Source organism: Diprion similis, chromosome 4 (genome assembly GCF_021155765.1).
Source record: "Diprion similis isolate iyDipSimi1 chromosome 4, iyDipSimi1.1, whole genome shotgun sequence".
Lineage (NCBI taxonomy): Eukaryota > Metazoa > Arthropoda > Insecta > Hymenoptera > Diprionidae > Diprion > Diprion similis.
The window spans coordinates 7107704-7133998 of record NC_060108.1 but is presented as its reverse complement, the minus strand read 5'-3'; the positions used below and the strand labels follow the sequence as shown (position 1 = coordinate 7133998).

The 26295-nt window shown below is 37.1% G+C and overlaps 1 protein-coding gene and 1 long non-coding RNA gene across 3 annotated transcripts in view; both read left to right on the top strand.

Moving 5' to 3' along the window:
• The window catches only part of LOC124405318 (breast cancer anti-estrogen resistance protein 1), a 108242-nt gene that overhangs the window by 55002 nt on the left and 26945 nt on the right, over positions 1-26295 (top strand). The window contains exons 2-3 of one of the 2 annotated variants that reach the window (XM_046880130.1): positions 192-341; positions 5846-5995. In XM_046880130.1, coding sequence (XP_046736086.1) covers positions 192-341; positions 5846-5995 — 300 coding nt within the window. The remainder of the gene's footprint in view (positions 1-191; positions 342-5845; positions 5996-26295) is intronic. The other variant, XM_046880131.1, reaches the window with a different exon arrangement.
• Positions 12761-25759, top strand: LOC124405331. The gene is made up of 3 exons (XR_006929098.1): positions 12761-12817; positions 19568-19572; positions 25748-25759. It is a non-coding gene; the product is annotated as an uncharacterized LOC124405331 (long non-coding RNA).

Here is a 26295-nt window from a genome sequence, read left to right as displayed (position 1 = left end):
CAGACAAATATGTAGTTTAGTTTTTATACTATGGAATCAATGCTATATACAATTGCTTGTAGAAAATAAAGCGCAGACTGGTTCGTTTTCAAGATTAGAAACCAATCTTTCACAATTTCCAATAGATCGATCAATAGCCGACTTTGGTCGATAAGTAACTTCATCTAATCTCATTTTTTCTCTTTTTCCAGCCAAAATGTGTCAAGGCTCGAGCTCTCTACGACAACATCGCAGAGGCACCTGATGAATTGGCTTTCCGGAAGGGAGACGTCTTGACAGTTCTCGAACAGAATACTTCCGGCTTGGAGGGATGGTGGCTCTGCGCACTCAGGGGAAGACAGGTACGACCTAAAAATTCACCAGCCATTAAAACCTCATTAAGAGTGGAATTAGATTTTCGACAGTGTGACTAATCGAAACGTAATTTCAGTTGCCAATTTCAATCAAATTCATGTGCCTTTAACTTCTGGACTTGTCATATTTCGTGACAAGGCGTAACGAAAGATGTGTTTTGAACGTGTAGAAAATAGTATGAATATTTTTTAGACCGAAAGTTTCCGCAAACCGGATTTCAAAACTGGACTCTATACCTTAAACCTTACATAAACCACTGCGTGACCGAATTCCATTAAAAAATTATGTTACATTGAGAGTTCAAAACTGAACAAACAGCACTTAGTTGAATGCAATAAAAAAATCAAAATTGGAAAAATTTTATGTTTAAACAATTATGAAGAAAAAATGGTTGTCTCAGATCGAGTTATCAAATCGATTTACTTTTTTGTACAGGTAAGTTGACTAAAAAATTTTTTCCAAATATTGAAAGATATGGATAATCAAATGATCTATAAGTTTGATAATTAGCAAAATTTATTAAAAGTGAACGGTTAGGGATGTAAAGGCGAAAAAAGATGAAAATGAGGAAGTTTGTGCATTTCGAACGATATAACCTGGAAAATATTGATGCTAGAGAAAAAATTTTCAATCATGTGATAGAAAATTTAATTTAGAAGAAAAAAGTCTGTGTAGTTTTTTGTGTAAAATAAACCGTTCTCGACATATCGAATTAAGTGCTTTATTCGCGATAGTGGCGCCACTGACACTCGGGAAACCCCTCAAATCTGAAAATAAGCTCAGAATACACCCCTTTAAAAGATTAAACTATCCCGATAATTACATTATAAAATGCATACTTTTCCCTTCTGAGCGACATATTGACGGGACTAAATCTTACGCAGTGTGTCATTAAGCATTAGTTTCCGAACTCGCGGTATCAGTGGCACTTTTGTCGCTCCACAAATTGAACTTTCCTTCACGGGTATTGGAAAAAATAAGGTGCGCTACACGTGCGGATGAGCATTTGAGCACTTATGTGATTAAAGTGCTCACTTCAATCATGTTGTAAACTTTACACTTATCGAAAATCGCCCACTTTCTATGGGAATAATACGATATACTATTTTTTTCTAGTTTTGAGCTCTAAATGTGACGTGATTTTTTACCAAATTCCTTCAATTGAAAAAAAAGATGAGAATGAAAGTTGAGAAATCACTCTCTTCTTGATTGTTGAGTTATAGTTGCAGACCTAATATTGAGCGTGTATTAGGGTTTCATTATGAGAGAACTTTGAACTAATTACGAGCCGATTCCCCAACGGGGGCTAATCGGCTATTCTTAAAGGGCTGTAGCCTTTCGTACATGTATTATACGTTGGTAGGCTTAGAACTAAGATTTCCGTGAAAAAAAAAACATTTTCCAATAAAACTACGCAGATTCTTTGTATTTTTCAACTGTCTTCTGTCTCTCAAGTTTCAAGATTTTAAAGAAACGCACTTTACTTATATTTCTCGTAAACAGTCTTACCTGGATTGAAAAAAATCACGATGTATCAGTTGCATGCTCGAATCACGCACGATCTAACGAAAACTACTATTCTTGCTGCCTCCGAATTTGTTTCTTGATTTGGACTAATGGTTACACGATCCATTCTACTAAAAGTGCTGGCATTCCGACAAGGATTGTATCTTTATAGAAGTACCTATCACTTGAATAACTACGCAGTTTCTCTGAACCACATCTTTGGAGTTCTTCTTACTCTACTTCGTTTTGTTCTGTTAAACATAACCAAAGCTTCCATAAAGTTAAAATAAATAGATGTGTTATTTAACTATTCACGTTAAAAAAAATATCTGCTTTTATCGAACTCGCTGTTTGGTTCAATATTTAAGCCTACATTTTACAACAGTAAACACTGCAACAGTCAACGCAACAATGATTGGATTCTACGTTAGATGTCAAAAAAATGCATACATACACCTGTGAAAGTATTACTCACATGCAATATTTTTTTGCTATTATCAATAAATATCTGGTGTTAACTCTTTACAATTGTATCATTGCAGCGAGATCTGATTTCTGGTAAAATCCTATTTGGAGAATGCCAATCACCGCAAAGTATTTATAGGTCTCTTTTTTCGACATCGACATAACACCGATCAAGACAATTTTACGTTCCACGGTGGCAATCAACTCTATGAATTGTTGAAATGATTCACCTTGTGCACATATGGCTTGCGTAGGTTCATACTCAAGTATGCATATATGTGTGCGTACCTGCGGGGATGCAATACGTATATATGGATGGCCCGTAAGTGAGGCACATGCATTGTTTATGCTGTGGTATAGGTATACCTATTCATCCCAACGATCCGTTCCACGAGCCAGTAGTCAATGCAACAAATTTGATTGTATTGAATATCGATGGGGGCTTAAGAGGTATACCCTAACATCTGCTCGTGTTTTTCACACACCCCACGTGCCACTCACGTAGGTCAGCTTGACGGAAAACACCATGGATAAATAACGATGCGGAGAAACGAGCTAGTCATTAGATTACTTTTAACCGACGTGACGTACGTGACTCGCATTGAAATTTCTTTAATATCATGTATTGCGGAAAAAGCCAGTCGTCGATATACACGAGAAGCAGTGGAGGTGGCGAATTTCATGCGACTGCAAGCACCGTGACCTTTTTCAGTAGAGTCTTGTGCTGTTGTAAGTCTCACATCAGACAACGCTTGCCAACGCTTTGAACTTCAAATCAAGGGTATGTAGTATTCCTACTTTTACCGATCGATTAAACTGACCCTTTTTATCTATAATAAATAAACAAATGAACTGAGAGGGTTCAGGTTTTGACAGTGCACCACTCTTTCGTAGCGGAATCCAGGAAAGTTATTCATATCCCGAAAATCGTCAAGAAACATGTGTGGATTTATGACACGTGTTACTAATCCCACATTTCCCGCATTTCAAGGACCAAAAAATGGATAGTTGAGATACTTTCTACAATTCTGGAAAAAGTAAGGAGTAAAATGAATGATCGTGAGACTGTTATCATGCAATATTGAGGTCGCTAGACGAGAACTAGGAACTACAATAATTTCGTAAATACGAGATGCTCTCACGATCAGCTGGGCGCGCGCGCGGCCAAACGTTCCTTGGTTGGTGTGGTCGCCGCAGCACGAAATGGCGCTTGCGGTCAGTGGAGTCTGCGTCTTTCTCTAGCAACCTGAATATTGGCTCATAATACTTCTCATTTTTTTTTGGGAGTGCGCAAAGTAGCTCAACTATGCACTTATTGATCCCTGAAATGTGGTATTAGTAACTTATGTCAAAAAACCACACATTTTGTGACAATTTTCGGGTGATGAGTAACTTTCATGAAATCCGGTACAAAAGAATGATGCACCGTCAAAATTTCAACCCATTTCGATCGTTTGTTAATCTAATATAGAAAGAAAACGGATGAGTTCGCTTGGTCGGTAAGGATAGGACTGCTATATCGCGTTAACATGCCTTACTTTGGAGGGTGATTTTACCTCCTTAAAGTGCTTAATGGGAGATATAGAAAAGGACGTGTGGCTTAGTTTGTAGCGTACTATAACATATTACAAACGAAATTAAATTGGAGAGATCGACCTGGGATATCTTTTTGGTAAGCTTCGTCTAATTTATCGGTAACAGCAGTTTCAGCACAGCGTATAAACTTCCATAACCTGGCAGTTGTTCATATAAATTTCTTCAGTACCTATTACAATCGGAGTCCGTGAACCGGATGCAATGTGGCAAAAGGCTTATTGTTAGTCAATCAATCCTTGTTTATGTTTGGACAGACAATAAACTCATCTAATTATATATTCGTTGTCACTTTACGGAAGAAATCTTGCCCATGCACTTGTATACACTCAAATAACAAAGTACTAACATACTCACGTGCAGTACGTAAGGCAAGTCATGTATAGACGTATCGTTGCGCAGGTCGTGACTGTGCAGTTCACATTTACCCACAAACATTGTGCATATAGTGACAGTAAAATAAAAGAACACTCCCGTGAGCGATACACAGTTGATAGCACGATGATTAGGAGGCGTGAAATTATATTCACGGAAGTATAAATGATGTATGCACGTGGGTGGCGTATATCCGTAATCCCGGACTCGCCTATCATGCATCTCATCACACCCACTATACAGAACAACACAGCTGTGTTAAAGCTTGTAGTTCCTTCGACATTGCTAACGATGGAAGACGTGTATAACTGTGTTCAGCCGTTGCAGGAAGATTATTATTTTCATTTATGCACCCAGAATTTTTTTCTTTTGATTGTGAGACTGGTGTAGTGTATATTCTTTTGATGGTTCAGTAGTAATAATCCATCAGATAATTTTGTTCTAATAACAACAGTTTTCCCCTTTAACGGTCACAAAGTATAAAAATTGTATATTGTTCCAGTACGTGGTCGGATGTATAATTTTTTAATCAGACACATTTATGAACCTGTTAAATTTCCCCCACAAAGGACTCTGCAGAATCGTTATGGAAATTGGCTCCCAGTCGAATTGATTCGACTTCCAGTATCTTATAGGAAACATCCTCCCGATCAAAAGTTCTCATGGACGTAAGTCCTAAAATCATTAGTTTCTGAGATACAGGCGGAAGAATGGTGTCCAGATTGTTTCATATTTATGGATTCCGCGATTTTCATGAATTATAAAGTTTCAAGGGGACTTGAAATTGCACAAATCACTTAACAAACTGCACGGTTGATTCTCAAAAATAGGCAGGAAGCTGTAATTGATTCGATTCACGAACTCACTGATTTACTGGAAGGAGATGCAACGTCAGATTTTGCGTGAAGAGCGATACCCTCCGACTCTTGCAATAATCGATTTTTCCTGCTTTTCACGCGTGTGTTGAATCTCTGTGAAACTGTTGTGCACTTTTTGAGTGATATATTTGATTTCAAGTGCCTCTTGAAACCTTGTAATTCATAAAAATCGTGCAATCCATAGATATCAAACAATCCATTCACTTCCTGCCGAAGCCTACATCTCGAAAAATACTGATTTTTGGCACTTGTTTCCCGGGAAACTTTTATCGGGAAGATATGTACTATAACGTACTGAAAACCCAGTCAATTCGACCGGAAGCCAACTCCCATAACGATTCTGCGGGGTCCTTTCTCCGTTTCACATACAAAAACTGATACAATTGATGAGCATTTATTGCACAAGTAGGTTGTCGCTATATAGATTGACAGTCTCACAAATTTTGTCGCGTAAGTAGATTCTAAGTATTTCATAGCGTGGTGGAATCTATCATCCTCAGCATTGTTATGACAATTGCGATTCGCTTCAGCCCCTGACGCAGACTTTATCCTTAAAACTTGTTATCGCCGCTTCTCGAACAAACGATGAGTGGTTGCAGCGGGTGGGAAAGGTAGCAAAACTCTCTCTTTGGCATGTGCCGAGGCATAAAAGGGACGATATTTCTCTGTCGTAGGGCATTTGTCCGGGAAATAGACTACGACTTCTGGTTGGGCAGTATGAGACTGGTGGGTGCCTCGCCGGCAGCCCGGGTAGCCTCAGCATACAAGAAGATGGAATTCAGAGGCACGGAAAACGGCGGAGTTGGCACGTGCAACCCAACAGGGTGAGTTTTATTATGCTTACATATATTCCTACCCGTCGACGCACCTTTGTCATATTTATATCCCTGTTGTCCACTTTTTTCAAGAAACATTAAAATTGTTGGAATATTTGAATATTATTTTAATCCTCTTTTTTGGCTTCCGCAAATGCGAATCAAGTTTTATTATTTTTATAACCATTACTTGGTGACCCCATTACCTGAAGATGTGAGAAATTGATGTGCTTCATGCTGTTTATTCTGGATTATCATTTTTCCAACGATTTTGTTAAATCTTTTTCCGCACCTTAGTTTGTACCACTAATAGTTGCTTGATAATATTTCTAATTAGAATCTAAACGTATTTGGCTCCACTGTGTCGATGTAAACGAGAGCCCCTCTGTAAGGTTTGATATGTGACTTTAAGGATAGAAATAAACTTACTTTTCACAACCTTATGCAGTAACCCAAGAAATCGCAACAAATTTATAATAAATTCTTGAAATAATACTAAGAATTAATCAATTTGTTTCAGCGTCTTGACTAGCTTATTATTCCCTTCTCGATTTCTGAATAAAATTTCTATGGATATATTCTTAACTGCGTAAAGCTGAGCAAAACTGTAGCACAGAATTTTTTTGAGGAGTCTGAAATTGTTACAAACTATATCTTCCTGGCGCAGACATTATTACAGAAGTAGAAAAGTTCGCTTTTACTGATTGTTGCCTACCGTGGAAAAGAATGACTAGAAAATATCAAGTCAAAATTTCGTTCCTCCCGTGGCGTTTCACTTCAATTACAGATTTAAAATTAGACTTGATAATGTGTCACCTGAAAAAAGAATTTCAATCATTCGCACATTATAGAAATCAAGTTATATTATTTTGCAAAATAAGAGAGTCTTTATTACTTGTTTTGGTAATTTTAAGTTTGCAAAATAACTTTAAATAAAACAACACTGGACCTTGTAAGAACCTATATTACTATTGTTCATTGGTAAAGTAAAATTTAAATCCAAAATTGTATTGAAGTGTACTTTGACTCTGGTCTGATCAATATCTGACCATCAGCTGAACAATGCGTTTTATTATCATTTGTACGAAGGTTAATTGTGGCAAACAAATGATCTATCCAACGAAATTAACGGTGACAATAGTAATATACTAATATCACAATTGAATAAAAATTCTCACTTTCGTTGAAGTCAGCACAGATTAAGATAACACAGATAAAGTATTTCCCAATATTTCGGTCATGGTACTATACATAATTTTTTTAAAGTTAGTTTGGAATTTTTATTACCCTTATTATATTTTTCTGTTCCTTTAAGTATTCTTATTTATTTCGCGTCACTTACCTCCAATTTTTACATTGACAATCAGTCAGATTTGTTTAAGGCTACGTAGAATTGCAAGTTCGGGTGACAGCAAAAATGGAAAAATCGAATGACCCGAAACGACTACTCTAACGGACACACAAACTCGCCTCATGCCAGATCCGAATTCAACTTTTACTTGAGATTAGCATTTGCCGGATGGAAAAATTAATCTCTAAACAGAGGGTGCGAGGCATGCGGCACGTGTTGAGTTGACGCGGTGTAACGTTGCAAGTAAGTCGCATACATAGCGCTTTGAAAAAAAGCGTAAAGTGCGTTAAAGTGCATACCAATATTCATTGATTCTAGTAAATCATCAGAAAAACGTAAGCAGGACAAGTTTGTTGACCTCCCCTGTTCCGCCCACTCCACTCATATGGCACTGTTTTGTCCTTTTCAATGTTCGGCGTGAAGTGAGATACGAATAAGTAACATAGAAGTAGTAAGGTAACAAGAAGACAGGTGATTCAAGTCAAATAATTCATAATTAACTATTTTAATTTTGTTAATCTTAGAAAAATTATCCAATCATAATCATTGACCTTATTTTATGAGACGGAAGTTTTTTTTTAATGCAAATGCGTTAATTTTGCTTCAAATGACACTTCCAAAAGCTTATTCCATCTTTCCTGTCCAGCCAAGATTTGCCTTATAATTATTGTGCCGAAATTCCTTCCTGCGTGCGTGACTAAATAATTGCGAACCGCAACAAGTTCAATATACATTGCCTTTGATTTGTTTTGCAACCTATCTGCGCCTAAATGTCCAATTTTTTGAAGTAACTTTATATAAAACTAGTATCGCTTATGCGTCTTTTTTTCCTGCGTTCCGTGCGTAACGTAATCGTTTCCGTGACAGTATAAAAAAAGCATAAGAGTACATGAGAGCACTCTTTTCTTATACTCCGCTATACAAAAAAAAAAACTTTCAACCTCACTTCTGTTGCATAAATATTCTCAGCGTAAAAAGAACTACCTTACCTCCTTGGTGCACAATCTGCTATTGTTTTACCATATTACGACCTTGATCAGGGTAGCTCGAGTTTTTACCAAAAACCTTCCGGGGGAGGTCATGGACAGCACCAGGCCCGTAGATCAGTGAACGATGAAACGATAGACCTTTAACTACGTAGTTGAAACTCCAGCCTTGCTAGTAAGCTTCTGGTGGACGGAAATACACTAGAAGGGTCAACGAAACGTCGGCTGCGTTTGTCTGCGCGCCGGTCCGGAGACTGAACCCGTATGTTTTCCCTCTTTTTCTACAACTTTAGCCAATATTCTACTCGTCACCTCCACCGTTCTTTCTCCCAAAGGCAATTTTACATTCGACCGTGTAGATGTCACGTAGGCAATCATTTATTGACTGCTGGGTGTAGTCCCAGATTTATCTTTGTTTTCCTTCCTGAGGTAAACCAGCAATATAACCGCGAGTGCAAAGTAAAGCAGTTTTGTCTGGCGAGCGATGTGAAAAATCTGATGAAAATTCGAAGACCTGCTCTAAAGTCAACTTGAACGGATATGATTTAAAATTTGGAAGGATCTCGAACATCCGGCCCCCAGAGGTGAAAGAGTCCATCATAGATAAGATTTCAGAAAGTAAGGAGGCTAGGTGAAACCATTTTCAAAATTTATAGATGAATGTATACTATTAAGTTCCGTTTATAACCAATTTATCGTAACACTCAACTATTTGCGGTCTAGTTAACGTCAAGATTTTTGTTTGATGACGATCGATGGGTAATTGGGCGCAAACAACTCTAAACTTGCGCCATGGTTTTTAACTTTCGCTTTGAAATTTTTTTTTGTTGATTGAGCTATTGTACCCTGAAATCGAGTAACTGATTTCGTTGTGCCCATAGTAGGCAATAGGCTAGTCAAATGAGTGATATTTAGGTTGTGAATTTTCAGTCATTCTAAAATTCATAAAAAAAAGTATGGGTTATATTCAGGACGACGTGCATCATCAAAAGCTTATTAACAGTGCTTATTTGACCGGCCTATGATTTTGCATTATACTTCAGAGCAAACTTCACGTAACTTTGGGTGACTATGAGTTCACTTCATGTGAATACAAGAGATTTCAAATCGAATAAGAAAAATTTGACAGAACCTCAAGGAACTACAGATATGACCTTAAATGTTTTTAAGTTGTTCTGGTATTCTAGAAATAACTTGTAGTTATCACGCCTGCGGCTAATAGCTTGAAATAGTATGTAACACAAAGTGGTGTCAGGCGACATAGTGTCATGTTATGGAATTGTGGGTGATGTACCTAGTAAACTAGCAACATGCCAAGATATAGAAAATTTTAATATATTGTAACATAACCAGCTGTTCGAGTCGGCCAAACGTCCGGCATAACAACGGTTAGCGAGATAACTCCTTCTAATTGGAGAAGCGCAAAGCTTGGATTCAGTTTGTTAATTTTTAGATTAAGTTTTGAGACATCGATCGGAACATCCTTTTTTTCCAAATTCATTTTCTTATGTGACCAAACTTCAAGAATTGATGCTAATATTCGTGGTTAAACCAAATCTAGAATAGAAACAACTTCGGTGAACCCAGTTAGTCGTGGGCAGCCATGGATTTTATCCTTTGTCTGAGCTTAAGAATTTCACACGCATAAGGAATACGCACGACGAAAATTACCGTGACTTAATGGGATATAAGCTGACTGGGAATGGCCAAGTCATTCTGATTTCGCTGTCAACAAATTTAACGTAATCTAGAATGACTTGAAGTGACTTCACACGACTGTGAAAGACGCCACATATATAATTAACAGATTTAAAAATATCTTACAATACAGAAAATTATTATTGGTGACATCTGACGTCTTTAAGTCTCTTCAAAGCGTGTTTAATAACACAGAGTACCTTGACATTGCGCGAATTTCAAATCAGTGCACCTTATCCGTTAAGCAAGTTGGTGAAAATGAGAGTAGAAGCACTGCCGCAATAGAGCGAATGATGAAAGTTTTAACGAGTTAAACAGATAGTGGTAACAGACCTAGAAACAAGGAAATCGGAGTTCAATACAGAACTTGGCTATAGCCACAAAGTGAGGACCCAACTTTTTGTGTCCAGAAAGACCTTTGTACTAACATCCAGAGAAATGCTGCTTTCATTTGTCGAAATTAACTGCAGTTAAACAGTTATTACTGATGTTGTATTTTGATATTCGTAGTAAAATGCTAACGTAATGCACGCTCTCAATAGGGCCGCTTTCCCGCTTCCATACTGGATTGCTGTCCTCCACTTTCTAGCTCAAGCTATTCTTTCAAGCACAACTTTCGATAATGCCGCGCAGCAAGTGCAACATTTTGCACACTCCGATTCGTCAAAAATCGCTTCCCCTCTTGTCCTGTAGCAGCTCTATTGAGATTATGCACTGTATTTTGACGAGTATAACCGGGAAGTAATATTCGATTAGAGACCTGACACCTATGCACTCTGGATGTCGAAAGTGGATCCGATTTATGTTGGATGTTTGGAAACCTTAAAACTATAAAGCTATCCCAGTTTAGCAACTGACGATGCATAGTGTCAATTGTTACGTGTTACAATTCAGAAAAAACAGGAAGGATGAGAAAAACTAAAACCTGCTATTACAAATAGTACGTTAAGAAATTCTATCGCAAAGCAGCAAAAAGACATTATATCATCCATGAACACAAAAATTAATGAATCTGATTACTAAGGATATGAATAAAATTTCCTGCACTAATAAACAAAAATGAAATACCTTCTAAAAATATATCGAAATCTAACTCGGAATCCGTGCAGAAATCTGTACGAATCTCTAACAATGAGGACACACACTATCTTGTCTGTCACGTCATATATCCTAACAACACCCACGCCGTCCGCGGCTGCATTCAGTTCACCGGTTGTCATGGGTAGGCGCAATCTGCGTGCACTCACTATCGGAAGAAAGTGGAATATCATTGTGACGATTTTCAGTGACCGATAATTGCAGTGATCATTGACGTGTTATTTTCTCAAGCATTTGAGTTTTTAATTTTATCTTACGTCGTGCAATATTTGAATGGAGAATCTAAATGTTAGGTGTGATAATATTGAATAAAAGTTTTTTGATGCTAACTAACGTAATTTTCAGCAAGAAATTGTTGATCAAGTTATCAAGATCAAGACTTCATTTATTTTTACATAAACCTTTCGGTCGGGCCCCGCTGACTATCTTCAAGTTACAAAAAATTTGTATGTTTTTATATTTGATTACAAAATGTTGATCGAAACATTTTTCTTTGAGGTGAGCATATTAGTTGGATAAATAAAATTAGGAACAGGTAAGATAAAACCAGTATGTCGATAAATTAAAAGCTAATCCATGCAAATACTGTATGAGCAAGTTCTTTTTCTAACAAATTAAAAATTATTATTAAAGACGGAGAATTATTGACAACCTAATCGACAGAGATGTTATGTTATAACAAACAGATAAATGGTGAGATTTAAAATCGATGATCAAACCTTCAAAATTAAATTTTACGCTGTAAAGACGTAGTCGATGGAATGTATCGAACGTCGAACTGCCGGCCAATTTACTAATTCCCAATAATATCTAAGTGAAAATGGTTAAGATTTTGATATGAGTTCTCCTATTAAGTGATATTTTTATTTTGCTAATGTGAAACATCTTTCTTATGTTTCTTTTGTACCAGTTCGATTCTAGGGTTAACACCAAAAACATTATCGAAGTCAAATTTATGTCGCAAATTGAGAGTGCGAGACACTAATGCACAGCTGGCCTTTTATTTTTGATCTGTGACCTGAAATTCGTTTTCTAGAACGTTGGAATGATTAGCCTGTGTAAACCTTTGAGCTGCCTAGACAGTAAATTTGGTATACAGTATTAATTTTTTAATAAAAATAAAATTTTAAACGAGGAAAAGAGGTTATGTGTGCGATTGGTGGTTTTATATGTACTATTTATGCCTTCACGGTGCAGCAAGACTTTGCTTTTTTTTCACAAATCTCCAACAAAAGCAATTGCACAAACGATTGTTTCTTGTTTTAAAATTGAAATGTGAAATTTTTATACAATGATCTTATGGACCAATAGTTGCCGAATTTTTGTATTGTGAAAACTGGTTTGAGATAAAATTGATGTATCTATCTGACCGTGTTTCTTTGTGAAACTAAATAATCTAAAATAATTTGTCTGTCACCGCTTATGACCCAAGTTTAAAGGAAGCTTGTCTACGTAAGTTGTATCGTTGGATGAAAATTATTAAATTTTGAAACAAGCAAAACTATTTTATCCTTATTGCCGCATGTTTAAATGTCATCTACAAATCTACGATATAAGAGTAGATTGAAGGGTCTTGGATCAATAATTTTTATTCGAGGTGTTCTAGCATAATTTTTGCACCGGCCGAACATTAGACACCTAATAAATTTCGCGTCCAATAAAAGGTCGATTTGAACTGATATTTCCTGAGCGTTAATAGTGTGCTACTGCTACTCCAAAGATCTGTTTATAAAATTGTTATTCATAAGCAAAGTGGCAAGATTCTAGACAGTTTTGTTGCTTCTGCGAAATCTTTTTTGCTTATTGTTGTGTGAGGTTTAATTTCGGGCCATTCTTCGTTAACGCGATGTAGCCGTCCTACCTTTACCGACCGAGCAACCTCATCTTGCTATATTAAATAAACAAACGAACGGAATGGGTTGCAATTTCGAAGGTGCATAGCTCTTTTGTAGCGGAATCGAGGAAGGTTGCGCACATCCGAAAAATCGTCAAAAATGTGTGGTTCTTTGACACGTCTCGCTATTGCTACATTTCCAGCATTTCAGTGCGTCCAGCTGATCGCCGGCACAGCTGAGTGTTCCAAGCTAAAGAACATTCCAACCAAGGAATGCTCGGCTGTAGCGGTCGTTCGCCAAGCTGAGCGCGAGAGTATCTTTTATTTGCAAAATTATTGTAATCACTAATTTTCATCTAGCGGCCTCAATATTACTTGAAAACAGTCTCACGATGGCTCATTTTACTAGTCATTCTTTTTGCTCTGGCGGAAGTCCTTCAAATATGCAATTTTTTGTCCCTGAAATGCGGGAAATGTGAAAATAGCGACACGTGTTAAAAAACCACACATTATTTGACGATTTTCTGGATATGAGTAATCTTCCTCGATTCCAATATAAAAAAACTATGTACTGTAGAAATTTCAAGCCATTCCGTTCGTAACGGGATTAGTTTGCTTTGCAGTTTGTTTGGTTTGTTAATATTTCTGGTAATTATAACTGAGAACAGTTGTTCTGATTTCATAGCATCTACATTGCATTTGCTGTATTCAGACTTTGTTTGTTGTTGACAGCGAAAATCAAAAATATTTGTATCCAACCCGGAGTAACCAAACCTCTATTGAGCATACCCACCACACTAGTGCGATTCGGGAATTTTCATTTTCAAAGCACTATAACTCTGGTGTAAATAATATGAAAGTAATCGACAACCAATAATTCTTAGGGGAGGAAATTCCCCAGGAATCCAATGGTGATATTCTAGAATGCGATAAATAATATTGTCATAGTGAAAATACGTCAAATTCGTCAAATTCAGAACAACGACGTTCAAAAATCGTTTTTTGGTAAGAAAATTGCCATTTTTTTTATTTAACGGAATTCATTATTTTTTTCGGTTAAATTTAAAATGTACTTCGAAAAAAATATATATATATGTATATTTCATCAACATTATAGGCCATTTAGGATTTTTTAGGGGTGTTTGAACACATCGTATATTTGAAGGGTGAAAAAATCAGTAGATAGTTGGTTTACGTTGACAAAAAGCATTTATTTTTTTGAAAAAAATACGACCATCGGCGATCGCCGATCCTGTTTACAAGTAAATCCTCACCGAGAAAACTATGAAGGAAATTACCGCAGGTGTGTCCTGAGTTGTTGAACGTGTAGAAAAATGGTGGTTAAATTTTTCTACGAGCTCATTTGTCGGTGGGTAAATAATAAAATATGTTCTGTAATTTCGACAACGAAATCTCATACAGCTAAGACACATATGTATGTAACAAGGCAGACGCCGGTAACTGCATCCGGCTTCGCCCCTTCGGCGGTGTTTTATGTGTGTTTGTTAACAGAGCTCATACTTGGGATTCTACATTGTTTCCTTGTCGCCTCTAAAGATCTAAGATCACCATTCGTACATGTTTACCACTGTGCACAGCCTAACACGGTGTGCTATAACTTTGTCGGAGTCCGTGCCGCTCTGCTCTTTGAGCCACAGTGCCGCGGCCGCGTGACATTTCTTTCAGATGACTCTTGAGGTCGCGCCGCTTCGCTGGGAGATGAACGCATACATTGGTGAACCACGCTGCCCGTAATTGTTGACATACGTTTAAAACTCGGAAGTTGTGCAACGAGGAACTTCTTTGATCAATATTTCTAGCACCTGACAATAACGTGCAGGAGCTCATAAACCCGCGCAGATTCTCCAGTCATCTCAGAATTTAGTCAATTACAAACTGTGATTAATCACGAACGTGTTAAGGTCATATAGTACTCCTACCTTTACCGATCGAACAAAGTAAACCCTTTGTCTTCATATATTAAACAACCAAACGAACGGAAAGCATGGTAATTTCGACGGTGCATCACTCTTTTGTAACGAAATTCAGGAAATAATAAGAAAACGGGTGAGTTTGATCAGTTAGTAAAGGTAAGAGTACTACATGATATTGAATATTTCTCTAAAGATGTATGTTACCTAAGAGGATAAAGAAATTTGCCGAAAATTCTCATTTCTGAAGCTCTGATGAATCGTACAAAAGAGTTATACAGATATTGGGACATGCATAATCATGCATAGAAGTTAATTAAGATTCAATCAAAGAGTCTCATTGTTTTAGGATTGTTGGATCTCGCGATTAATACGTTATTAAATTTCTTTAGACAAAAATCGTTGGTTGCACGAAACTACTGACTGACTATTCCTTAAATAATTGCTGTAACGAAAATTTAAAAAATACTCCAATCCCTGTGCATGAAGTTGACGTATTCTTGAAAAACTTTGGATGCACCCAAATTTGGCCAAATTGCTTCTTTTCTGACTTGTTAAAAGAAAGCTACAGCACCTTGTCATACTGTATATTGCCGTTCCTCTTTCTGAAGTTTCTGAAACAACTCAAAATTTTTAGAAAGTATACATAAATCAGAAGCATATATATACTATTGAAGATTTCGAAAATGCAATGTTTTTTTCTCTAATTTCTATTCTTGGTGAAAATAATAATACTGGTAAATGCGATCAGAAAATTAAAACTTTTCGCACAAAATCTTTGACAGGATTGTTTTGTGGTTAGAACAACAGTCATCCAGAAATCATTCCAACTGCATAAAAATATGAGTAAGCTTTTTTGGAAGATGTTTAAAAAATTTGTCTCAAACTGTCCGTACATTGAACTTGGATTAATGACATTAATGAACGGTATGACTTATAGAAATTACTGACGAATTTGATTTCTTTCGATTTATATTCACAGCTAAACAACTTCATCCTACATTATCGAAGATTTTGTTTTTACAAAATTCATCTGGTTAAAGATTACTGATACTTTTCAAACTGTCATTTTGTAATATTTTCTTGCATAGATTTTAGTTAGTTACGAGAGTTATTACGAAACGAGGGTCTCAAAGTATTCGTGCGTCTGTTCAATTATCCGAATGATACGAAGTAAAAACAAAAAAACTCGCTTTGCGTAAGAGTAATCAATTTCGCGGTGGTTCTTTAACTGCAACTCTTAGCTGTATACTCCGTAATTACGCTCGTGAAGGGCTGAGCATTCAGAGACGAATTCCTCATCTTTTTTGCTAACCCTTATCGTGACCATGGGGACTGACTCGGTGGACAAGGCACAGTCTTTGGTCGAATGTTGTCTCGGCAGAAGAGGGACTTATAAGGACCGTTCCAGGCTCAGCCAGGGTCGAGGACAAAGACTCCTTCTTAGGAACTATCGACCAGCTTATAGCATTAAACGTTGTTGCGTCCGGAGACTTTGCCACCTTAAATAAGTTCGATGGTAATGAAGAAATAAATAAGCGACTTAGTGATTATATACACTCTTAGCAATGACTCGTGTTATGTGTCATCATATAAAATTTTTGTCCCGAGTCATTTTTGGAGTTGATTTTGCACTCCCCGCTTCCGTCGATTTTCTGAAGTGTGCATTGTTTGGGAAACTTAACAGGATTGTGCGAATTTTAATATACAGTTAAATAAAGCGTTGACAAATTTTTAATGATTTTCCATTCAGGCCTGGTTTTGTTATTTTATTCAGACGACAGGAAATACGAGATATTTTTAGTACGATGAGAAGTCACCAAATGTCACGAAGCGTTCAACGATCACGCTACAAAGTACATATAACAGGAGTATGTTACACGTTTTTTCACGAAGCACGAAATTAAGGTTAGGGTTGTGTAATGTTAAATTTGTTCGCAGGAGCGCATGTGCGCTATACAGAAAAAACCTCTTTTAATCCCTAGGACTTGAAGGTGTTCTTTTCAGTACGCCGCGCATGCGCATTCGCAGACTCACTCTACGGTTATAGAAACGGGTACTTTGTGTGCGGAAAATACGCATGGAAAAACGCGTAAACATGCAAGTCGATTTTGAAGCACTAGTGCTCATAAAAACTACAGCGCAGTCGAATTGTTGTGGGAGGTAACCCAGAAAAATAATTCAAAACACGTCATTTTTAACTGAAAAATGCCTAATCATTGATAACTTGAGAACAAATACGTTGTTGTGTTCTTTCTTTATGGGTTACGTGCGAAAATTTAACTCACTGGACTTAATTTCAGATGTCTTGACTTGTGTTATTACTATGCTCTCAAAATAATGCTCAAATGCAGTAGTTGGAGGTTTTCATAATACGTCCTACATCCGTAATCATTGGCAGCGTCAGGTAGTTGCAATAAATGTTGCAAGTGGTGTCTTGTATACGGATGAAATCGTATCCGGCGAGGATCAGACACACGTAGGTGTCATTCGGCGATCAGTCGAGAAGGGTGAAATAAAATGAACACCATCAACTGTTAATAGTGCTGAATATACGTGGGCCGTAAGGTTCATTCACGTTTCAATGAACTCGCAGATCTTGCTCGCGTGGGACAAACTCTGCGAGTCCGTGAGACCAGAGCTGCACATGTTCGCGACTGGCATTTATTTGAGATGCAAATTATACGCTGTGACTCGTTCGACTTGCTTTACATGTTTCGGAGTTTTAGTCATTCATTGAAAATATGCATGTAAAAGACTTTCGAGGACAGTTGGTTATACTGGTATTGAATTTAGAAAAATCTTTCGTACCCCAGAGAAGGAAAGAATTCAACTGGAACCAATTATTTCAAAGAATACAGAGCAGAATCTGCGTCGTCATATCAGATATTATTCATGCAGATCTATATAGTATTTTGCCTCTTATCTGAAATCAGGTCACACCTTGAGAGGAGCCATATCTCAATAGTGCTCAAGATTCATACCATTTTCCAATATTCAGGGAGAGGATATGAATCGGAACTGGGGGACACATTTTTCACAGTAAATTATGAATTTATACATAGCTGCCAACAGCGCAGGCCGCCATAACTTCAAAACCCTCGCTGAAAATACATATTTGTGCTTAAACAATGAAATTTTCACAATGGAACACATCGGCAATAATGCAGCGGCTATTCGTCGATATCTAGTGTGTGAGGAATCAAATCATGAAAGTTCAAATGTACTGAAAATTCCACTAGATCTAGCATTAAAAGTTTCAAAAATTTCTTGGAAATGGTGACGCCTGTATCACTACAATCTAGCTGACTCGACAACACAAGATGAAGGATACGTACGAAGCTCGAGCTCAAGTTTTCACTGCATGATTTGGAAATGCAGCTGTAAATAAATGCAATGCACGATAAAATTATAATTACTGTAGATGAAGGTGAAGTTTTGGAGAATCTTGCATCTCACATTATAGGATCATTTCGTTGTAAGTCTGTCCGTTTATCAAGATCCGTTCTCTGAAGAACGATTCGAGCTTTCGGCTTAAAATTAATATCAAATACTAAGGATTACGATCCCTTCGAGGTGTAAAAAATTAGAGCTTGTAAGTCAATGCAATCAAAAGATACGGCCATTTATGTCACATATATTTACATACACATATTTTGATACCTATGCTGTGAAAATTTTTCACCAAGTACATTAAAAATCTTGTCAGTGCCCACAAAAATATTTTCTTTAATTAAAAATGTATGCATATATTCACGTCATACAAAAAAGATTCAAATCACATACTAATGCCAAGTACATGTCTGTGAATTCACAATAAAAGCAAAATTGAAAGTTAACCCTTAGCTTTCAGATCTCTCTGAAATCACAGCGTTGCCACACTGGGTTCAGGCTGACCTTAAACTTATCCAACTACAAATAATGATTAAGTATGAATAAAAAACAAAATAACTAATACATTGATGAAAATCCAGGAAAAATTTAATTAGTATGTTGTACTTGGCGGGCCTTTTTAGAAAAATACCTTGAGAAATAAATCAAATTATATCATTATCGTTTCATGTATGGATCATGCCTTGAAAGAGGCCCGCCGCACACTTACTACATTCTGCAGAGTTGATTGACTCTCAGCCTTTGTCCGCCATCAATGTTACCACGTACAATTTGCTACGCACTTTATGCTCTGGACTGGTTTTTGTTTTACAGTGCATGCTGAGCTTAGCGACGTACCTAGATTGTACGTCATCGCTGCTTCCCCGTACATTTCTCGTGCAAACCTATTTTATAAAAGGTATTCTGTGACGTTGTGTATGTACGTGGAAAATCTAGATGCTCACTGATATCAATGAATAAATAATTTTTGTACAGTCTCCTGGGTATAAAGAAGTGTACAGAAAACACAATGAATGAAGCGCACTGTGATTGACGTTCATTGTGAGGTTATAATGTACTTTTGAAGACTTGTGATGAAATATCGAAAATTGCAACGAATTACACATATGTATAAAAGAGAATGCACAATTTATCGAACAAATTTCATAAATTTAGACCAACTTGATATACTAACTCAAACGACATGATGTGACTTACAGGTAGGCTTTACTCCATCTGTTTCAGCTCCGGCGAATTTTCGTTTTTATTAATAAACTTTGCTACCATACCCACATCAATTTTTGGGTGTAGGGTTAGTATAACCAGCGCATAATAAGTTGCCATCAAATATCCTGGAAATGACAGAATAACCGGAATTAAGATAACCTGGACTAACGTGACCCGGAAAAAAATAACCTGCGATAGAATAACCAACAACAAATAAACAAAATAACAAAATAGCCCACAAGTTAGAATAAGTTTCGGTCTCTCTATGACAGAGGCAAATCGAAAACCACGAAACCGCATCCCGTACGAAAAACGCGGAAGGTGATTGTCGCAGCCCAAATGTTAGAATAAGTTCGACCCTATTCATCTGGTCATTTATGTCACGGTTATTTGTCACCAGGTTTTTTTGTCAACGTTATTTTGTCGCGGGTGGTTATTTTGACGGTAATCCGAATTTTTGACTCGTTGTTGATGGTGTAGCAATGAAAGTTGCCTTTGGGAAACCAATATCGATAACAATTTCGCAAAAGCACTCCTTATACGAACTTACGATGAAAAATTACAGAAAGATTTGGATCACATGTAAACAGCATGACTATACAACCATCGTGCTTCTGGAAGGAGCTATAGGGTATTTTGAATATACTGTTTCTCTGTCATTTAGTGTCATTTATACGTATAGGGCAAGCCAATTCCACGTTTCAAAATAGCGAGATCCTCTAACATGCACAACATCTATCTAGTCTTCAAACGAGATCTGAAAGTCGTTGAAAATTCTTGATCGAACTGACGATTTCGTAGATGTTGGAAATATAAGAATTAGTGGTATATTTCAGCTCTCCGTACATCGATCATATTGATACAGGGCTTAAGTGAAAGCTTTAAAAATCTTTGAACCGATGAAACTTGTCGGATGTCGAATTTCAGTTTGAGAGAACAACAATATGTGTTTATATTTTCACCCCGTAGGCCAGAGGCTTCTGTCCGCGGTAAAATATATCACATCAAAGGATTATTAAGTTGGTACGGAACCCTCAGGGAGCGAGTTCTACTCGCACTTGTCCGGATTATTTAGTTTTCACGGACGACGTGAATCGTTTGTTAAAATCTGTGTGACAAAGTACTTTGGGGATAACAATTACGACAGCATACCTACCATCCTATACGTAGCGTAGTTAACAGTGGAAAAATGTAGACAAGAAGGAAGGTATGAAACAGAAAGTAAGAGTAAAAAAGCGGGTACGATGACATTGCGTTGGGGTGTGAGTGAGTGCAGGAGAATGGTCATTGCAGACTGCATCCTGCAGGTAGTCGAACGTGGGCTCAGTCATCATGTGGCAGTGCCAGGAGGCTTGTTTGTTAAGTTCGACCAGCCTAGCAAAAGCTAAAGGCAACGTTTGCGTGGGCAGGTCACGACTTACGAGTATTCTCGCGCTAAATATTCACTGCCGACGATGTATACCCACGTTGTCCCCGGAGCTTCTTCCTCCCGAGCAGACTCCCCAGCTTACGTTTACGGCAGCACAACTCGTTGCTCGGATTTTCAGGGAGCATAAATATGGTAATGCTACACACGCGGAAAACCGGGAGTAAGGGAGGAAGTGAAGCTTGGTACGCCATGTTGTCAGTATGCCGTGTACAGTGCAAACACTGGAAGTAATATCATGCTGAAGTTAGTTACGCTAACGTAACGAAAAATCATGGCATCATAGGTGTAAAATTTTAGAACGACTTTCAAGAATATTGTTTTTTTTTTTTTTTTTTGTTGTGATTGGCTAGCTGAATTTCAGACAAACCTGAGGCTGCGAAGTAACGATTATCCCAAACATGCATTGTTAAAATAACGTTATCAACTTCAACCTCATGGAAGTTGGACGTTTCTTAGTCGTCACTGTTCAAAAGGAAGCGTGAAAAGTAAAGACCATGTGATTTTATTGATGGAGGGACCTGAAGGTCGGATTAGAAAATACGTTGTCAAATAACCTACATGTTCAAGTAAAGAGCAAAATATTTTGCGGAAATGTCAACCGTACAATGCTTTAAAATAATCCAAAAGGTACGATAAAAAATTTGTTCAAACTAGTGTGGAAGAGTACGTCCCTTTATCCAAATGTCCACAAAGTCGAACTTTACATCCTTGTTAGTTGCAGAAAACACGGGAAGAAAAAACATTCAACTTCCCTGGTAGGTCATTTTGTACAAATATCTAATAAAATTGGAACATTTAAAATCGAAGATTTACGAAACATTAATATATATATATATATATATACGTATTAAGTCATACTATTTTAAATTGATATTCGAAATTGAATTGCCTCGGCTCAAAAACATTGTACCAAATCACTCCAATCCGATTTTTTTTTTTTTTTTTTGAGGGAGAGAGTGAGTCGCTATAACAGCAGCAGTTACTGATGCCATTGACAATCAGATAATATTTATATTATACAAATATATTTGAAAAAATTGTCGGAGTACTGTGGACAAGAGTGATCTAATGGTTAGGAATTAAAACGAAAATTCTGAAGTCACAAAATATAAATTTTGAGCATGGTTTGTCTTTTATAGAAACAAAAGGTATAGTTAAATTAATTAGTCAAGATCCACAGTAACCATGGCGTAGTGACTCGTCTCGTGACCAACTATCCCCAATATACCCTACTGTCTATTGAACTAATGATTTGTGAGATTACTAAAAATCGATAATTTACAATAAATTGTTGCCGTTTTTCAATCTCTTAACAAGATTTGTAATTTTACAATTTTCATTGATTCGATAAAATATTAAGCAATATCATCGAACCAATTGTCAAGCCGCGTTTTCATGAAGCAATATAATCCGAGCGAAATATTCTTCACTGATACGTAACCCTTTGATTTACTCTGGGACGCTCGGCGTCCCACCTTTTTTTTGCAGTTTTTTACTTTTCAAAGTAATTTTTTGATAACAGCTGCCGAGTTTGATGGTTCTACATGGTCCCTGAAATATTTTCAAGTCTAAAAAAATATGAAACTCGTTTATTTATTTATAGAAAAAAAACATATTAAACAAATAATCGACATTCGTACTTTTCCACGAAAAAAACATTTTCTACTACCATGACAATCTGAATATCAATTTTTAAACAAACTTAATTCACACTACAAAATTTTACAGAATTTTTCCGTACTTTACTTGTAGTTATTTTTATTTATCCGCCATATTGGATCCACCATGATGAATTTTCGAATTTCGACTTTAAATTTGTAATCAGCAAATCCAAAAGCTCAGCAATGCAAAATTTCAAGTGAATTGCATATAAGGAAAAATTTATGCTTAAAAGGGTTAATGAATTAATCATTGATACGAAAAATCACCAATATTTCGATTATTATGTGGAGGTAACCTCCCCCCCCCCTGGATCCGCGCCTGTCAAGGATTCTGCACAGGATTATATACGGTTTGTACCGAGGTCTGGTTTCGATGTATCTCCGATACTAATCTCAGAGTTGCCTAGGTGTAGTCATGGGCAACGGTTCTAAGGTAGGTCTAGCTAACAGCTGACTCATATAATAAGCTTCCCGATGGGGTATATCGCGAGCCAAGCCCATCCTCAACGGCTTGCCTTTCTTATCGGGTACAGAACGCGAAATGTAGGACTCGATATTTACGGTTATTAAGGAACCGCCTCACTTTGAACGAGAGCACTTTAACAAATTGTATTTACCGTATGGGTCAGTCCAACAAGACTCAGTAAAGACGTAATGATCGTTTCAGACGAATACGATCTGTAATAGAACCTATAGTTATTGAGGGTACAAGTTAAGTAGCACGGATTACATTGATAGATAAATATCGATTACAGAATATTCAAACTTTCAAACTTACTGTTCTGCTCGAGGGTGAGTTACGTAATTGAACGTCTTAATCAAGTATTCGAATAAGGTAAAGAAAGCTAGGTGGTGAAACGTCTTCAAGGTATTTCATAAATTTTTTTATAAATATTCAATTCTGGTTCAATTGATTGGAACGGCCTCTCCACAGTCCATCCTTCATCTCTCTTTCTCTCTCTCTCTATGTTAGCCACCATACCATTGAGCAAGATCTAAAGCTTCCTATTTTTCAAGTCAACCTTTTGTCTCACGCATAACGGCTGTTTAAATATCAGTGAAAAGTCGCTGATTATAGCTGGTGACTCTCCAGAGTGAGGAATAAACAGTCTGTATTCTCCCTACATAATTTGTGCGAGATCTTATTACTTTATCCAGATCAATTGCGGTTTGAAATCGTCACTCAGCGAATTAATAGAAGAACTATCTGGGCCAAGACATGTGAAACGTGAACAAATTCGCCAAGTACCAAAACCATATTGTAATAGAAATACAAGACCAACTTATGTATCGAAGACTCTGTCGTGAACTCAGAAAAGAATTCTAAGCCCTACGATCTCTCAAGAAGTACGTATAGCTGGTCGTCAAGTCGGACCTTGCTGTTTCGTGTCATGATATCGAAACATCATTCCAAGAGCTACGTACTTGGCGGGCACATTCGATTTATATTTTTTATTGAAACGATTGTTTACACTTGTTCTTGTCGTGTGTAACTCTGGATACTAATGTCATATAGATAGGCTATTGTCATTAAATAAACGAACATTATTTTTTTGTAAACACAGTTAATTTTTTACATCAATTGTCGTTGATTTCAGTCTGACAATGAGTATCGTTGCGCGCGAGTGTACGAGAATGCTGGGGTGCCAGCGCCGGAGGCACGATTTTCGATCAAGAGATCGACCGATCTTGAACTTCATAAAATTTTTAGAAAGTAATTAGCTATATTGGTTCCCTTGCCATTTTTCTTCCAAAGTTGGTAAAGTTGTGACAAAGTCAATCTTCAACATGAATATTAGTAGTCATGTTTACAATACACTTGAAAGTTAGTACTCAAAAAATTTGAAAAATTGAGTGAAATTCGGATGAATCTGATAAAACAAACGTAAAAAAAAATTGGACCTCAATTTTAGTCAATCAAATTGTTGTATAGAAAATGTATGAAAGTATAAGTCTAACATTCATTTAGAACATTTCGTTCCGGACAGGATTGCCATTTGTACACCCTCACGGCTGAATTCGCGATTTTTCTACTGATCACATAGAAGAGGCTCAGTTCTCGATGCGTCAAAGCATTTTGTTGCTGGTTCAGCGAATCTTATTTACATACTTTCTTAATTAAAATCAATTCTGCGTACTCCAAGTCGGTTTTGATTTATCTCCAAGAATAAAACTGATCGCGGTATTCATTCTCAATTTCTACGCCTTGGTGCTATACTGGAATGTGAATGGAAAAATATTTAAATATAATAAAACGCTGAAGGATTGAAGGATTAAAAATTGGTCTGCAGGCGATGGAATCCATACCCGTGAAATAAACCGCGGTTACACCTACCTGCTGTGCTTTATAATCTTTCGAGCATCAATTGAATAGTATACTACCACGAGATATACCTACCTACGCTGCCTACAAGATGGTAGTAGGTGCGGGTCGATAACGGATTTGCGTAGGTGTTGGTGCCCCCGAACAACCTGCACACATATACAGCGTCCTACATGCCACGAGACACAGGGAGAAAGAGAGAGAGACGATAGGCGGTCTCCATGGCTACCAGGACGGAGTTTGCGCCACCCCTAAAGTCCTTTCAGGACTCTGGAATGGCAGGCCGACTGCCACTACTCGTCGCAATTTTACACTGTCACGCTTAGGTACCTATAAGGTTTGCGCGATGGCATTCAATGGTATGGACTTCTTTAAAAACTAAACAAAATTTAATTGTAATCTTGCCAATTGGATACATAATATTCCAAAGTTTAATCTAACTTTATCACCTTCTTTTCTCAAGAATTGCTATTTTCGGAAAGTTGAATACAATATTGATGACACAGAAGCTTCTTTTCTAAAGAGTCAATGACCCTGATGATTGAAACTTGGCCAAAGATTGCCTTGTAACCCCACGAAACCGAATCATTATGTGATTTGTAAATTTTTTTTATCGTAGTACAGCTACTGTCGGATGCTAATTATGAATAGATAGACTGAAGCTTGCAATTTATGCCAGGCTTGTTTCCATCAAATGAACGAAGTCAGTTTTTAACTACGATTACTGCAGCATGATCGAAATCTATTTTTCTTCGAATTTTTTTAGAGTTGACCAATCATAAGACCATGAAACTTAAGAAAATCTCTACACATCCTTGAAGCGAATGTGTTGAAATTCGCATCGTGTTTAGATAAATAACATAAGCTTGAAGTTGATTTCACGTTTGATATTAATATTTGATCTGTGAAGGTTATCATATTGCCCATAGCGAAAATTAATCAATCAGTATTTGGTTACGGTGATAATACATTACTTACAGTCTTGTAATCTCAAAAAAAAAAGAAATTTTTCCCCAGATTTTGGTCAGAAGAGCAAATACACATTATTGTCAAACTAGTGACAAGACTTATCCCATGTGAAATCGACGAATTGACATGAGATCGTCTATACGTAGATCATGTATGGGCATGCCACTATGAACTTAAAAACAGTGGGTTGTCTGCTCGAATCTGTGAAAGTTCATCAGGGCCAAATCCACAGCGTCAATGTTAGAAAACAAGACGAATCAATTTCAGTCCTCTTTTCTTTTTTTTCTTGACAGCCTCGGCTGACAATGATACCCTTGGGCTTATTGAATCATAGAAAGGGATGAACCGGAAGTGACAATAGCTATTTTCGTGGCAAGTCCTTATAAGCATACACGCTACAAATCCTATTTTCTATACTACCTGCTGTGAA